Source organism: Megascapheus bottae, chromosome 28 (genome assembly GCF_031878675.1).
Source record: "Megascapheus bottae isolate mThoBot1 chromosome 28, mThoBot2.hap1, whole genome shotgun sequence".
NCBI classification, from domain to species: Eukaryota; Metazoa; Chordata; class Mammalia; order Rodentia; family Geomyidae; genus Megascapheus; species Megascapheus bottae.
Window position 1 is genome coordinate 7,056,976 of NC_143536.1, and position 16,830 is coordinate 7,073,805.

General features: G+C 50.7%; 1 protein-coding gene across 2 annotated transcripts; it reads right to left on the minus strand.

Moving 5' to 3' along the window:
* Nucleotides 1-752: 752 nt before the first annotated feature.
* Wsb2 (WD repeat and SOCS box containing 2) lies at nucleotides 753-16,759 on the minus strand. 2 transcript variants are annotated; one of them, XM_090320200.1, is made up of 9 exons: nucleotides 16,612-16,759; nucleotides 10,357-10,525; nucleotides 6,386-6,630; nucleotides 6,103-6,234; nucleotides 4,437-4,537; nucleotides 2,926-3,098; nucleotides 2,310-2,420; nucleotides 2,117-2,224; nucleotides 753-933 (listed from the first exon to the last, which is right to left on the minus strand). In XM_090320200.1, the coding sequence occupies exons 1-9, from the start codon at nucleotides 16,622-16,624 to the stop codon at nucleotides 771-773; spliced, it is 1,215 nt and encodes a 404-aa protein (XP_090176326.1). In that variant the 5' UTR covers nucleotides 16,625-16,759; the 3' UTR covers nucleotides 753-770. The 2 variants fall into 2 exon arrangements, with proteins under 2 accessions (XP_090176326.1, XP_090176325.1); XM_090320199.1 differs by lacking the exon at nucleotides 16,612-16,759 and having other exon boundaries at nucleotides 10,357-10,544.
* Nucleotides 16,760-16,830: the final 71 nt, after the last annotated feature.

The window sequence follows — 16,830 nt, forward strand, 5'->3', positions numbered from 1 at the left end:
GAGGATGGGCTGGAGAGGTGACTGATCACAGCACTCATGACAGCTAAGACATGTCCTCACAAGTGGTCCCTTAAGTATCTGGGTTTTGGGATGCCAGTGGGAAAAACGCAGTTGTACCTTAACATCTGTTGAGAAATACAAATAAATACAATGCTCACAAGCAGCCAGCAGCTGACAACTCAGTAGCTGTTTCAACAGTCATGCAGTTTAGAAACACCACCTCCTATAATGTGAATGATGACATGAATTCGTCATCTGCACGTGCACACCACTGCTTTAAAAAAAAAAAAAACAAAAAAAAAACCTCTAATAGTGTCAACATGGGTCAGGACAGGCCTCTGGTCTCTCAGTTAACAGCTTAGACCAAATGGCTCCATGGGAAGCTGGTCCTGCTGGCTGGCACTTCACCACAGCAGGAGCAGAAAACCATGCTAACCACGTGACAGGTGCTCTGCCATGACCGGCAGCTCCCACCTCCAGCCGAGGGAGCACGGCCGCCAAGGAGAGGCTCTGGGGATCTGCTTGCTTTTATTACCAAAACACCAAGAACTGCACCTTAAACAAAACTGACTAGAAGGACTGACATTTGCCGTTCACGAGTGGACTGCCATGGCAGGAGTGCAGCCTCCTCCAGACCTGTGCATGCCCTGGAGAAGCGCTCGCTAGTCCACTGGCATCTGGCTTGCTACATTCCGTTCACAATCCCAAAGAAGTTCCATTCCAATCAGACCCAAATGTTTGGCTTGTTGCCAAGAAGGTGGCTTTGTGGCTCAGAAAGTCCTGTATGTGAGGAACTCCTTCATCTTCTTGGGGATTGGCAGTGCCAGGACTTGGTAAGTGGTCAGGAAGCTCCGCAGGGCTTTCCGGCATAAGTGCTTCAGTGAGGACAAGACTCTCGGAGCAGTCCAGAACTGGACGTGGCCATCTCGTGTCCTGGAACGACAAGGACCTGTGTCACGGTGGTGTTTCACCACAGGAGATATGCATTTGTGATCTGACTGAGGGGACAGGAACCCACAGAGGAGGCTGCGTCTCCACCTGGGACGTGGGCAAGGGGACCTGATAAGGTTATGCAAAGTCAAGATGTCCCTGCCTGGGGTCCCACTTCCTCAGAAAGTTGGCCTAGTGGTAGAGTGCTTGCTTGGCATGCAGGAAGACCGGGGTTTGAGTCCTTCCTTGGTACCACACATACGTAGAAAAAAGCTAGAAGTGGTAGAGCTCTAGTCTTGAGAAAACCCAAGGACAATGCTCGGGCCCTGTGTTCAAGGCCTAAGACTGTCCAAACAAAACAACAAAACAAAACATTGAGGCAAGAGGATCACTGGAGTTTAGGAGTTCAAGACCAGCCTGGGCACACAACAAGGTTCCGTGTAAAAAAAAAAAAGGCTAAGGGCCATTTCATTTAAGAGCACATGACACTGACCAAATACTCTTTGAATTAAATGCAACCTTGATGTTCCCTTTCCAGGGTTCTTTATAAGAAAATTCTAGAATGGGGGGGGAGGGAAATGGGTACCAAGACATGTGAAAGGGTATCAATGTACGTGAATTAATGCACCTTCTATCTGGCAAATATCATGTAACCCTTTTACTAATTACAATAAAAAAATGCAAAAAAAAAGAAAAAAAAGAAAATTCTAGGAGCCTGGAGTTAAGAGTGCTTGCCTAGCATGCATGAAGACGTGGGTTCAATTCCTTGGTACCATAGACAGAAAAAAGCCAGAAGTGGTACTGTGGCTCAAGTGGAAGGGTTCTAGTTTTGAGAAAATCCAAGGACAGTGCTCAGACTCTGAGCTCAAGCCCAGGACTGGCGAAGAAAAAGAAAATTCTGGATGTTTACTTCCCTTAAAAACTGCATGGTAGCCAGGCACAGTGACTCACACCTGTAACCCTAGCTATTCAGGAGACTGAGATCTGAGGATCCTAGTTCAAAGCCAGCCCAGGCACTAAAGTTGGTAAGACTCTTACCTCCAATTAACCATCAGAAAACTGGAAATGGTGCTGTGGTAGCCTTGAGCTGAAGAACTCAGGGACAATGCCCAGGCCCAGAGTTCAAGTCCCATGACAGACAAAAATAATGGCATGGTACCAGCAATGGAAGCTGACAGATACATACCCTGTGGCAATAACTCCACCATGTGGAAAAAATGTGCAGCAAAGCCCGTTGGTCATGGGGGCAAATGCAATGGGAGCTTTCAGCTCCAGAGCCCAGATCCTGAGGAGCCTGGAAAAGAGGGGGGTGTCAGTCAGCTGACAAGAGTTTGGGGGGGTGGGGGGAAGGGGTGCTGCTGACGAGCACCTGCTCTCACCTGTCATCCGCCACTGTGGCAAGGTACAAGCCTTCAGGAGAGAAGCACACGGATCTTAGGGAGCTCATGTGGACGTCACTGTCGTCCATGGCAGGGTCCAGCTGGGTGTGGCTGCAGAAGAGGAACAAGACAGTGGGCCTGAAACAATGTGTGCCCCTATGTTGCAGTGACCCATGCCAACTGGAGGAGTCCTGGCACCTCCCCGTGCTCCCTTCCTATGCAAAGTAGGTCAGCCCTCACTTCAGTGCCACAGTAGAAACGCGGTCTTTTTTAGGCTGAGACACCTAATTATAGAGCTACCTATTATTTGCTTCAGAAGGCAACAGGGACAGGAGAGAGGCAGACTGTGAGAACATGGAAGTTCATACTAGAAATAAGCTTACATCAGGAGCATTCTGAGCGTGCTACTACAGCTATCTGCAACGGAAACTGTCGCCCTGAGGTTTCATGGGGCCAAGTTCAGAGACGTACAGACTGCTCGCTGGGAACAAAGCATGGAATGACGGATCGTGTGCTCCAGCCTGCTCCAGCCCACCGTCTGATCCGTAGCCCAGGCAGGCCCACTGTCACCACCCGACCCCCAGAGGTCTCAGTCGGGGCAGGCTTCTGTCCTTACTGCAGCGACCTCAGCCTCTCGCCAGTGTAGGGGTCCCACATAATGACGTTGGTATCATAAGAGGCCGTGACCAGCAAGGCTGAGTCGGGGGAGAAGTCACAGGAGACCACGCTGCTCTGGTGGCCCTCTAGCTTCCGGATTAATGTGTAAGACCTCATGCTCCACAGAAAGACCTGTGGAGATAACGGGGACCGGTGAGGACCTGGATGGCAGGGAGGGGCCCCACACTGCCTCTACAGGCCCTACAGCCAGGCAAGGCCAGCTCTCAGCTCTAGACAGCCCTCCCAGAATCCCTAACACAATGCATTTTGGGTGAGCCAGGCTGCTCTCAGGAGGTCTGGGGCTTCTCAGCCATTTGGTTTGGGGTAGCACCTAAGCCATGGGCTATCAAGGCAGAAGCAAGCTCTGGGCCACCCCACAAAGCAGCAGCACTCTGCGAGACATCTGACACCCCACTCCACCTGGCTTATAGACCCACCACAGCAGCTGACCAAACTCACCACTGGCAATGGCAAGCTTCCTGGAGTCATTAGAGTTAGAAGGCTTTGTTTCCTCTCCTGAGAAAACTCTCAGCTCACACACTTCTCTCAAAGACCTTCTACACTCTGCCAGTGGATCAAGCAAAGGCAAAGCAACTCTTCTCAACTATCTGTTCCTGAGCTTCCAATGCATTATTTTTAAAAACAGGATTCCAGGACAAAGTTCAGCAATTAACTGCCCATGCCATGATTTGAATTGGGAATCATAATCAGAGAGATTCAAATTAGATGGTCTGAAGGAAATGTGGATCTAGGTGGAGGCTGCCAACTTTTAAAATCTCAAGATTTAGGCTGGGAGTGTGGCTCAGTGGTGGAGCGCTTGCCTAGTGTGCATGAAGCCCTGGGCTAGATTCTTCAGTACCACATAAACAGAAAAAGCTGGAAGTGGCTCGGTGGCTTCAAGTGGTATACTGCTAGCCTTGAGCAAAAGAAGCTCAGGGACAGTATCTAGGCCCTCAGTTCAAGCCCCAGGACTGGCAAAAACTAAACTAAAATAAAATCTCAAAACTACCAAAGGGAAGAGAAAATAAAGCAGCCTTTGACTAGGCATTGGTGGCTCACACCTATAATCCTAGCTACTCAGGAGGCTAAGATCTGAGGACTGTGATTTAAGGTTCCCAGGCAGGAAAGTTCATGAGACTCAATCTCCAATTGACCAGCAAAACCTGAATTGGAGCTGTGCCTCAAGTGGTGGTGTCTAGGTCCTGATTCAAGCTCCAGGACCACCACACACAAAAAAGCCCCGAACACATTTCCCTCCTTCCATAAAGGGAAAAACAGCCCCCAGCAATGGTGGCCATCTACTCTCTCAGTTCATGCCAAGTGCCAACTATGACAGCCTTATACGGAGGGCAGAGAGCATTCACACAGTCAGATCCCCTGCACACTCCGGTGCACACGCATACATCTCAGACGCCTCAGACCTCTGCAAGCCAACACAACGAAGGGGGCAGCGCCTGGTGTGCTGCTTACCGACTTCTCTCCAGCCGCAGAGCAGAGCATGCTGCAGTCCGGGGAGATGGAGCAGCAGTAAACCCACTGCAAGTGGCCCGACAGCACCTGAATCTGCTTCCCTGCCAGAGACAAGGAGATGGTGAGCCACCCCGGCCAGCACCAGCACTCTCGCAGCCAGGCCAAGGCTAAGAACGGCGACAAGACTCACCATTGAAATACCTGCTAACAAAAGCAAATCCTGTACTCTAACAACTTTCCTGTTCGGCGGGAACTTCTCCCTGCTTCACCGTGGACCCTGCTCAAGCAGGACCATCCATGTGAAGTTAGAGAGACACACAAGCTCTGGTCACATGACTTGCTGGTCCACTGCCTACGCAGTGGATGAGTCAGGTGACACATGTCATCTGTCCATGCCTAGCTTCTGTCCATCTGTGGAGGGACAGGCAAATTACGGGAGGTAAATCCATCCCATTAATGCAGATGGAATTAGAAATACGGGGTATTGTTTGTTTCTAAAAGTAACATGCAGAAAAAATGTGAAGAATACAATTCCACTGTGAAATCAACAATCCAAAAAACCCATGAACGTGAGCTTGTGTGTGTGCTAGGGTCTCCACGGGAGAGTGACCTTCCCGCCACTGGATCAAGACCACAGGACTTCACCTCAATGGAAGAAGCTGGCTATGGTGGCACATCTGTCAACCCAGCTACAATGAGAACCCTAAAACAGGTGGACTGTGGTCTACGTGCATGCCCACGCCACAAGTGAGAACCTATCTCAAAGATAAGCAGCATCGGCCGGGAATTAGGCCTAGTAGTACACGAACACCTGGGTTCGATTCATCGGTACCATATACACAGCAAAAGGCTGGAAGTGGTGCTGTGGCTTAAGTGCCACAGCCCAAGGACAGTGCTCAGGCCCTGAGTTCAAGGCCCAGGACTGGCCAAAAAAAAGGGGGAAAAAAAACCCCTCACACCTATAATCCTAGCTACTCAGGAGGCTGAGATCTGAGGATCACAGTTCAAAGCCAGCCCAGGCACTACATAGCCAGAGAGACTCTTATCCTTATCTCCAATTAATCACCAGAAAACTGGAATTGGTGCTAGGGATCCAGGGGTAGGGCAGTAGCCTTGAGCTGAAGAGCTTGGGATAATGTCTAGGCCCAGAGTTCAAGTCCCAAGACCAACCAAAGAGGAGGGGAACTGTCAGTGTCAAAAGGAACTGGAGACGTAGGGGCGTGGTGGTTCACTCCTGTAATCCTAGCTACTCAAGAGGCTAAGATCTGAAGATCTCAGTTCAAAGCCAGCCCAGGCACTGAAGTCCATGAGACTCCTTATCTCCAATTAACCACCGGAAAACCGGAAGTGGCATTGTGGCTCAAGAGGTAGGGCTGTAGCCTTGAGCTGACGAGCTCAGGGACAGCTTCCAGGCTCAGAGTTCAAGTCTCATGACCACAAAATGAAAAAAAAGGAACTGAAGGCATGACTCAAATAGCCTAGCACCTGCCTAGAAAAGTTCAAACCCCAGTAACACACAAAGAAAAGCATTCTACCTCCTCTTTCACTGTCATTCAGTCCCCCCCTGGGCCTTCCTGAGGTGGGAAGCCAACTGTGGATAGGAAAGCATCAGTGTACAGGCAGCTACAGGCCTTTGGGGATGGCCACACAGTTCTCGCCTCCATACCGTGTTTATTTAGATCCCAGATTCGAAGAGTCTTATCCCGCGATGCAGAGACCAAAATCAAACTGCCACTAGGTGTGAAGCTCAGATCCCTCACGACGTCTTGGTGGCCAGAAAGATTCAAAAGCAGGAGCCCTGGACAGGGAGCAGAGGCCCCCGGTTAGGGAGAGAAGTGGGCTGAGGCTGTTGGCCAACCAGGAGTCGCTGGCCCCTGTGGGGCCCTATCAGAAAGGGCACAGAGGGGTCTGGGTATGCCCAGCTGCTCTTGTGCCAGGAGAGGACATACCTGTCTGCACTTCCCAGATCTTGATCTGTCCGTCGTTGAGTCCCGTGGCAAGGATCAGGCAGGAGACATGTGGTGCCTGGGTGTGGAGGCGTGCCCAGAGCTTCCTGCTGGGTGCCGAAGGCCGGGGGCTGAAGGCCAGCCCCCACACAATCTGCCCACAGTCCAGTGTCTTCTCTTTCGGGCTGCCTCGTCCTTTTGCATCATTTTTGCTGCTTCGGCTTTTGGCTTCAAACCCTTTGGGGATGCTGGGCAAAGTAGAAATGTCTTTGTAAGTCTGAAACTGCTCATTTGACCACCCCTTGTCATTCTAAAGCCCTAGAAACAAGTCTGCAGGCTTAGGGCTCCTGCTGACTCTTTTTTGCTTCACTTTAAAATTCATGAAACGGAGGCATCCCCAGCCTTGACCCCGCCCTACAATGGGGTGACCCGCCTGATGGATAAACAGACCACATGCTTGCTCAGAAGGTTCTCTAGGGGGCCGGTGTGTGGAGAGGGCAAGCGCACACTACAGGTTTGGATCCAGGGCAGACAGAATTAGTCTGACCTGTGCCCCAACCTGAGCAGCATCGTCAGTGAGAATCTAACAGGGACTGAGAAATAATGAGCCCATCCTGTCACTGCCCCCAAGATGAAGAGCCTTCATCACTTCCCGACAGTGCGGGTGGGACACAAAGCCATGGCAGGGTGGCCAACAGACACCAAGAACCACACAAGTGGTAGCCCTGTCCTGGTGCCTGGACCCTGGAGGCTCAGATGAAGGAGGCAGAGGCCCAGGGCCACCAGCCTAGAAGACAAAGGTACAGCAGGGCTCAGCCTGAAGATGCAAAGTTTCTAGCCTGCACACTCAGCATCAGAGTAAACTCCACCTTTCCAGACTTTCCAGACATGCTGGCACATCAGCAGAAGCCCATGAAGACAGAAGGCCAGGTGTGAGCACAAGCTCCAATTTGGTTCCCAAGAACCCTTCATACCGCATGTGCATTCGGACCTCTGGATTCACGAGTCCTGAAAATCATGCTCTGTGATGGCAGAGAGACACACGACAGGGCCCAGCAGTCCACACTCAAGGTGCTATGCCTGACAAAGCCAGAACACACAAAGTGCTCACACAGGTATCTAAGTGAAGTGGGCAAGCGTGCTAATTATCATCTCCTGCCACCCTCCCTGGGAGGCCATGTTCACAGTGGAACGCCACATAACATCTCACCTACGGGAAGCAACACAAGGAGCTCAACCCATCCTCAGTCTTAAACCCACACCCCCTGCCCTGCTCCCCCATCCACAGCCCTAGAGCTACCAGTTGCTGCTGGCTACTGTTCTCAAAGAAGATGGTGAGGCACTTGTCCTTCTGTCCCTTACTTCCCTTGGCACACTGAACTCCTGGTTTGCTGTCCCTGAGAGGAATGAGGGCCAGGTGTGGCTCCAGTAATGAAGCACTGCCTAGCAGAGGACAAAGTACATCTCCCAGGAAAAGGAAAATCATTACTCAGGACCCAACACCACTGTAACCGTAAACATTCCACCACTAACCTACGTGTACATTCCATGTCCTGCAAAACAAGATAGGGTGGGGCCGGGAGTCTGGCCTAGTGGTTAAAGTGCTTGCCTAGCATGCATGAAGTCCCGGGTTCGATTTCTCAGTACCACATACATAGAAAAAAGCCGGAAGTGGTGCTGAGGCTCAAGTGGTAGAGCTCTAGCCTTGAGAAAGTCCAAGGACAGTGCTCAGGCCCTGAGCTCAAGCCCAGGACTGGCAAAAAAAAAAAATTAATTAAAAACAACAACAACAAGATAGGGACAGTACAGCACACAGTTAATTTATAGCCTGCTTTTCACCCGTCCTACTGTACGTCCTTCCAGAAGAGACTCCCTTAACCAAGCTTCTCAATAACACATTTCTCACAGTAATGGCAGCCATGGCTAATATCCAGACATCTTTCCCCATTTTTTTAAGTTAATATTGAACAGATATAATTACCTCAACTGATATATGTATTTGAGAAGAGTGACTGGGCAAACAACAGCTTTTATGTTTTGTTCTTTAAAAAAAAAAAATTCTCAGGGAGCTGGGCACAGTGGTTCACGCCTGTCATCCTAGCTACTCAGGCTGATATCTGAAGATCAAGGTTCAAAGTCAGCCCAGGCACAAAAGGACCTGAGACTCTTATCTCCAATTAACCCCAAGAAAATGCAAAGTGGGGCTGTGGCTCAAGGGTAGGGCAGTAGCCTAGAGCTGAAGTGCTCAGGGACAGCACCCAGGCCTAGTTCAAGTCACATGATCCACAAAAAAAAAATTCTCAGGGGCTGGGAGTTTGGCCAAGTGGTAAGGGCTTGCCTAGCATGCACAAAGACCTGGACTCGATTCCTCAGTACCACATATAGAGAAAAAGCCAGAAATGGTGCTGTGGCTCAAGTTGTAGAGTTCTAGCCTTGAGAAAACCCAAACACACTGCTCAGGTCCTGAGTTCAAGCCCCAGGACTGGCAGAAAAAAAGAGAAAAAGTAGAAAAAAAACAAAACAAAACAATTCTCAGATTCTAACTGCCACAAGCACCAAGAGCACCCACCCCTCAAATTTAGAGCAGTGACAATGACAGGCATCATAGCTAAAGACAAGGAAAAAAATGGCAGGTCACACCCCTCATCCAGGTCTGGGATTGACCAGCCCCACCTGGCAGCTACCCCAACAGCCACATCAAGTCACTCACTTCTGCAGCTACACAAAGACCCCAGCAGATCCCAAAGATTCTCAGTAGTGGGGGCCAGGAAATGGAGAGTAGAGAGCACAGTATACTTACCCTCCATCCAGCACAGTGTGCTATCATCACACAAGTGCTGTCAGCATCGCCATGGCTACAACTTCAGCCTGAATCTACAAAATCCTATCCAACTGTGCTTTATAAGAAATGCCTAAGGCAGGGCCAGGAGCATAGCCTAGTGGTAGAGTGCTAACCTAGCATGCACAAAGCCCTAAGTTTGATTCCTTGGTACCACAATATAGAAAAAGCCAGAAGTGGTCCTGTGGCTCATGTGGCAGAGCTCTACCCTTGAGCAAAAAATAAAAGGACAGTGCCTAGGCCCTGAGTTCAAGTCACAGGACTGGCCAAAAAAAAAAAGAAAGAAAGAAAAGAAAAAAAAAAGAGAAATACCTGAGGCAAACCAAATGAGACCCTCCAGGACAGGGCCTGTGTCTGCTTCTAGTTCAGTGTCCATGCACAAGTATCTGCAATCCATGCTAGGGAATTACACAGGGAGCAGCAAGGCAAAGGTATAGACGCCGGGCCACTGGGGAGCTGACAGCGGACACTCAAATGAAGAGCTTGAGCACCAGAAAGCAAACTAGGTCAACAACAGAACAAAGACCCAACTTTAAAAGGCAAAAGAGCAGAGCAGAAAGATACGGGTTTGGGGAGGAAAGAATCAGCAGAGCCAGTAAACACACAAAAAGGTGCTTGAAATCAGACACTTTCCCATTAGAAAAATGTCAACCAGACCCAGAGATTGCACATCACCTGCGCCAGGTCAGCTCTGTGGGCTGGCAGAGGGCCCCAGCACATGCTGCCCACATCGGGGGACCAGGAGCTGAGGGCACGGCTGTGTAGCAGAAAGGTCAGTGATGCCACCTCTGGGCAAGCCCCAGCTGGACAAGACCCAAACGGCCACCAGTGAAAAGTACCTATGTCCATGCCATGCAGAACCGTGTGCAGTAACTGGAGCTACCACATGGATGAGCGCAAGATGCTGCTGTACCAGACGATTCCATCTGTACAAAATGTCCCAGAAAGCATCAGGGTTGGGGGGAGCCACTGGCTAAGGAGGTAACAATGTTGTTGTGGGCTTGCATACCTCTTTTAAAAGCATTTCTATCAGGTACATTTCCATGTACCTGAGAACTCTGTCAACTCATGCTCATCCTTTTGCTCTCACCCACCTCCCAAATAAGATCAGGGGTCATTCGGGCAGAGTACTCACAACTGCTCCTCCAGCGGCCAGGGGATGAGTTTGACAATGCAGTGTCCTTGAGACCAGGCAAACCAGGAGCCATCTGGGGAAAAGGCCACACTCCAGGTCTCACAGCTTGACTTCCAATCAAATTGGTGGGGGCGCCCAGGCTTGAGTTCAGCCAGCAGCAGTGGTTCCTCTGAGGCAGGAGACAGCATGCTTCACAAACACACCCTCCCTCTCAGACCACCCGCCGGGTGAAGTTGCTGGGGCACCTAGGCTAAGCGACTAACACGGGATTCCCCTTTCCCACAGGGAGTGGTCATGTAAATGAACAGGGTATTAACTGCAGTCACAGGCCACATTCCTTCCAGGTTACTCAGTCACAGCCTCCTGGGTCAGTGACTCGGGAGTCACAGCGACCTTTGGGCAGGTGGGCCTCCTTGTCAGATTAAAGAGTTCACTGGAAGAAAAAGTGGAAGTGCCACAAGCCAGGCTTACAGGAGAGGACTCCAGGCCAAGGGTAGATTCTATGTTAGATATTTAAGATAGACTCTGGGCACTACAGGTAACCATTTACGAGCAACTCTAGTCAAATCATGTGACCAGACTGCCCAACTCCTCCATTCATCTTGCCCCTATCTTCTCAAGCCTGATTCCTATCCCTATCCCTGGCCCAAGCAGAAGCTCACTCAGGGAGTTGAAATCTGAGGATCGCAGTTTAAAGTCAGTCTGGGCACAAAAGTGTGAGACTATCTCCAATGAACCACCAGAAAACTGGAAGTGGCGCTGTGGCTCAAGTGGTAGAGCTCTAGCCTTGAGCTGAGGAGCTCAAGGACAGCAGCACCCAGGATGAGTTCAAGCCCCACAATTGATCCAAAAGAAAAAAAGCATACATGATACATACCCAAAGCCAAAAACCCACCATGGCATATCATTCCTTCCAAACACACCCAAAGCTGCAATCTGCCCTTGCACCTGAGACAGGCCTTCCTCAATTTACCCTGGCTCACTTCCTATAGACTCTAACTCACTTTCTAGGGAGGGGAATCTGACCTCCATTTGCAACTGAGCAGCTTCTTCCATTTACAACCTCACACCACCTAAGCTGAAAGGCACCCCACTGATGGCAGTGTGTGGCGAGAACCCGCCTTGGAGCATTCTCCAATCAGGGCCCAGTAAGCGCCTGCGGAAGCAGCAACCATGGCTGCCCCACCAAGCCTACCACAACTCCTGCTTCAGTTCTCTATGCTACAGAAGAGTGCTGGCTGACAGCCTGTAGGTAAACGCTCTTCAGAATGCAGTTCTGCCCACTATGGCTGACACTAGCACCAAGGCTGGCTTCCATCCTGAATGATGTCACTCCCTCCTCTAAAGTACACAAGAGTAGTTCCAAGTATTGATAGTTTTATTATGCCCACTAGAGAGATGTCAATTTAAGCAAAATGCATCTCTCTGTCTCATCCTGATATCACTGAAATCAAGGGAATCTTGAACCCATGACTTCCCAAAATAAGCAGTAGCTTTTCTGGGTGACAAAACAGTAACACAACCCATGAGTAACACAATCCTGGGAGTCAAGGAACTGGAGAGTTAGACGCATAGTATGAGGATCAGATGTATGAAATATAAAGATTTTCTACAGCCGGCTGGTGGCTCACACCTGTAATCCTAGCTACTCAGGAGGCTGAGATCTGAGGATTGCAATTCAAAGCCAGCCAGCCCAGGCACTAGAGAACATGAGATTCTTATCTCCAATTAATCACTAGAAAACCAGAAGTAGGGCTATGGCTCAAGGGGTAGGGTGGTAGCCTTGAGCTGAAGAGGTTAGGGACAGAACCCAGGCCTAGAGTTCAAGTCCCACGACTAACCAAAAAAAAGAAAAAAAAGATTTTCTACAGTAAAGTACATGGATGCATTTTTGGTTCTATACAATAGAGGCGTCTAGACTTTTAATACACCATATCAAGCCTTTCTGTTTTTTGCCAGTCCTTGGGCTTGAACTCAGGATCTGCGCACTGTCCTTGGATATGTTTTGGTCAAGGCTAGCGCTCTACTACTAGGCTACGCTCCTGGTCCCTATCAAGCCTTTTGGGGTTTTTTTTCCCTTTTGTGGGTCATGGGGCTTGAGTCTCACTGTCTATAGTGCCCAGACTGGCTTTGAACCACGATCTTCAGATCTCAGCCTCCTGAGTAGCTAGGATTATAGGCATGAGCCACCATGCCTGGCTTTAGCCTGGGAGAGGGGGTGGATTTTGTGCCCTGGGACTGGCAAAAAGTGGAGAGGTGGGTCCTGGATAAAGGTGCAGGGCTTGGGGGGTGGCAGAGGAGGTGAGGAAAGCTGTCACCAGATTTGTCTGGCCCAAAATGTCAACAGCACTACACAAAAGTGTGAAAGCTGATGACATAAAATATGAATGACATCCACAGATCTGCAGGACGCCTTCAGATGAGCTGGGGAAACATTTCTTTATTGTATCCTGGGGTGAGAACTGCTTCACTTCCTTCATGCATACAGGATGCATCTTTTAGACACTGTGGGGTTCTGTACCATACAAAATGGCCACCCTCTGGTCTCTCTACCTCCCAAATTACTATTTTCTTGTGTGCATTGGTTTTTGTTTTTTTGGCCAGTCCTAGGGCTTGGTCTCAGTGTCTGGGCACTGTTCCTGAGCTTCAGGCACATTAGGCAAGCACTCCACCACTAAGCCCCATTCCCGGGCCCTGTGTTGGTTTTTTTTTTTTTTTTTTACTCAAGGCCAACACTCTTCCACTTCCAGCTGGTTCCCTAGGAAGTAAGAGCCTCAGATTTGCCTTTCCAGGCTGGCTTCAAACCACTGTCCAGAGACCTCAGCCTCCCTGTGTACACAGGATCAGAGGCCTCACCCGGCCTACTGGGCAGCCTTCCAAGCACCTTCCTCCCTAGCTTCCGGCCTGGCCTTCCACATTCCATTCTCCTGAGTGCTCACTCTCAGAATGAAACCCAACACTCCCTTTACCTGTCCCCAGCCTCTTTACCAGCTGGGCTTGTGGGGCTCCTCTGCTACTCTTAAGAATTCTGCACCATACACCTCTTGACCAAGCTCTAGAAAAAGCCTCCCCTTGCCTTGAATGACAATGTTTCCCAGAGCCTTTCTAACCCCCAGTCTAGCTCCTTCACATAACTCCTACTGAGTGCCATGTGTCCCCCAAAGATGATGTCACTCCACAGCAGAGTCCATTTAGTCAGGGATGGTTGGGGGCCAGCAAAGGTTTAGCGAATCCCTGCCTTGGTTTACCTCTTCCAACACCAAGAAAATGAAGCCTTTGACCTGTGACAGTGCTTCTGTAATGCCAATATTTCCCATGAAATCCTGATCAAATCAGTCCTACCCAAAATCCATACTCTTATTTCTATGACTTAAAACTCTTGGCTATTTCAAGTTTAGGAATCTAAGAGCTAAGAGAAGAAAAAAGACAAGCTACTCAGGAAGCTGAGATATGAGGATCGCAGTGCAAGGCCAGCCTGGGCACTAAAGAACGTGAGACTCTTATCTCCAATTATTGCAGCTCAAGGGGTAGGGCAGTAGCCTTGAGCTGAAGAGCTCAGGGACAGTGCCCAGGCCCAGAGTTCAAGCCCCATGACCCACAAAACAACAACAACAAACAAAGAAGAAACTTTTGACTCTTGGGAGTCTGGGCCCAAACTAAATATGACTACTGAAATAGAAAGCCATAATTATGCAAGTTCAAAACAAAGCACAAACCCAGCTCCACTCCCAGCTGTACCTGTCTAACAGAGCTGGGTGGACCCAGCTCCACTCCTAGACAGTACCTGCACTGGCTCTTCTTAGTTCCTAAATTCCAGATGACTATTTGGGCATTACTGGGGATTCAACACCAGGAGTTGTGCTTGCTTGGTGGGTATTCTATCTGCCTGGAACTCACATCCTTGAGCCAAGCCCCCAGTCCTTTTTTTTTGCTTTATTTTTCAGGGAGAGTCAGGTATCTGCTGCCCCAAGGGAGACTGCCCACCAAATAATCCTTTTTGATTTGATAACATGAGTTAGTGGTGCTTCTTCTTAACTAAGACTTCATGTTTATAGTGTGCCATTATGAAACGGCTCAAACTAATTGACAGACACAGTACTTCACATACTTTACATTCTTTTGTGATGAGGACACATGAAAATACACTCTTGGCAGTTTCCAAGTACAAAATACATTATTTATTAACAACAGTCACCATCATGTACAACAGCTATCTTGAACTGCTCCTAGCTGGAGTTTTGTAAGCTTGAACAAGCATCTCTCTCTTCCTTACTGGAAAGTGAAGCAATAGGATGTGTGTGGACAACCAGGCTAAATGGAAAGACATTTTACTGAGCAGTTTCCAGGCAACATGACTAGCCTTAACTAAGACAGAAGCGTAGCCTCTAGCAGGCAGGCAGCTCAATCGCTCTTTCCTGCTTCAGGACCTTTGTATGACTGCTCTACCACCTGGAAAGTTTTGCTCTTCATGTCAAACAGGATCTTAGGCTACAACACCAGGCTCTTCCCTGCCTCACAGTCAATTTCTTTATAATTATCATCCAAACCTTTGCTTGATTTGTTTTTAAGCAAGCCAATTGAACTTTCCGATCTTCACTGCCCCATGGTACAATAATTACCAGCCCTTCATGACAGATCTGAGTAGAAACAGTGTGAAATACAAAATGCACACAAGATTGTGTGAAGACTTAATACAGAAGCTTTTAAGTACACATCAGATTGTGAAGATGTAGGCCAAGACTACAATATCCCAATAATCTTTATTTGGTTACATAAATGAAGCTGAGAAGAGATAATGGTATTGATGTATCAGAATAGAAGAAATACAACTTTCAGATCGATGGTACCTGTTTCTTTTTCCCATGAGGCTTATTCCAACATTTCAAATTACAGTTGTGGTTCAATTATATTTCTACTGGCCAATATTGGCCTAGAGGGTACCCAGCACATAGTAAACCTTCAACATTTGCTGAATGAATTCTGCAATAACGATTTCTACTATTGTCCATTGTACTCCTTCACAATAGGCTTTATTTATTCCATTTGGAAAGATCGTCCAACTCCAGCCTACTCTGGAGTTTTTTTTTTTTAAACTAGATTGGCAGCTCTCAGCATCTGTGCCCACACCCCTAGAACACAGTTGTCAATCACTAGGGAAAAGGCAGCACTGTACTAAGACTCTTGTAGAAAGCAGAGGCCAGCTACAGACTGTGGCAGAAGGCATTCAATGAGAAGGCAGGAAGCTTTAAAAAGCTTCCCCTAACTTAAGTTCCCGGAATACAGTAGGGACTCTTAAATTCCTCCCCCCCCCCCCCCCCCCCCCGCCATGGGTTAACATTGAAAAATAAAGTCTTTATGTAGCTGGGAACGGAACACAGCCACCTCTACACACCTTTTTAGTGAACGCTGGACTCCCACAAACAAAGAAACGGTCATTTCCTAAAGTTAAAAAAAAAAAAAAACCATCCCAGCCCCACCCCAGGGAATATCCGATTTCCACACCGCCCCCCCCCCGCAACAATAAACCCTCGGGGACCGGAACCCTCTGTAGGGAGGGGGGGCGAGGGCAGAGCCCCGGGCTTGACTTGGGCGAGACAGTCCTAGGGAAGCCACCTGGGAGCCCCGCGGCGGGAGGCTCTCGCCTCTCCCCAGGAGACCCCGGCCCCACCGCGGGTCCCGGGGCGGGGGAGGAGCGGGCCTCGCGGCGCGGAGGGGGCTCGGCGCGCGGCGCAGACCCGGCCGGGGACGCGGGCTGGGCGGACAGGAAGTGCTCGCCAAGGTCTTCCCTCGCGGGTTTCCCACGGTGACAGCCCTAAGGGCCGGGGAGGGGACTCCGGGGGACCCCACCTGTCGCCCGGCCCCCAGGGGCCGCTCCCCCCAGGACTAGTGTCCGCCCCCGGGGGCGGCTCCCACGGAGACCCCGTTCTCAGGGACAGGCCGGCCGCCGGCCACCCACCCAGGCGGTCACTGGGGACGCGGGTGGGGCGGCGAGCGGTTGGGCCCCGGCGCCGCCCCCCGCCCGGCTGGGCCCCGCTCCCCGCCCGGGCGCCCCGCGAACCGTCCCCGGCCTCGGAGGCCCGTCCCCTCCCGGTTTCCGAAGCCCGGCCTGGGCGGCCAGTCCCCGCGGCGTCCGTGCCCGCCCGGCTCCCCGGCGAGCCCTCGGCGGGCGGCGGGGCGGCGCCGGGGCCAGCGAAAGTGAAACAAAGCGGGGCGCCCGCGAGCACCCCGCCCGCCCACCCGCAGAACCGCACTCACCTCCGGCCTCCATGGAGGACACCCGCGGCCCGCCAGCGGCGGGCGCCTCAGCCCCCCGGGCCGCCGGCCCTCATGCCGCCCCCGCGCCCCGCACCCCCGCCCCGGCCCCGCCGCCGCCAGCGGGAGAGGCCATCAGCTGCTTCCTGTCACATGGCGGCCGGCGCGGGCGGGGGCGCGGGGCGGGACCTCGGGCGCGGGGGGCGGGGCCTTGGGCGCGGA

Coding starts and splice junctions, on each gene's coding strand:
- Wsb2 (XM_090320199.1), bottom strand. CDS start 10,544: ATGCTGTCTCCTGCCTCAGAGGAACCACTGCTGCTGGCTGAACTCAAG. Junction 3,099..4,436: donor CTGCGGCTGGAGAGAAGTCG/GTAAGCAGCACA, acceptor TTATCTCCACAG/GTCTTTCTGTGGAGCATGAG. Junction 2,421..2,925: donor GAGAGGCTGAGGTCGCTGCA/GTAAGGACAGAA, acceptor CCTCTTCTGCAG/CCACACCCAGCTGGACCCTG.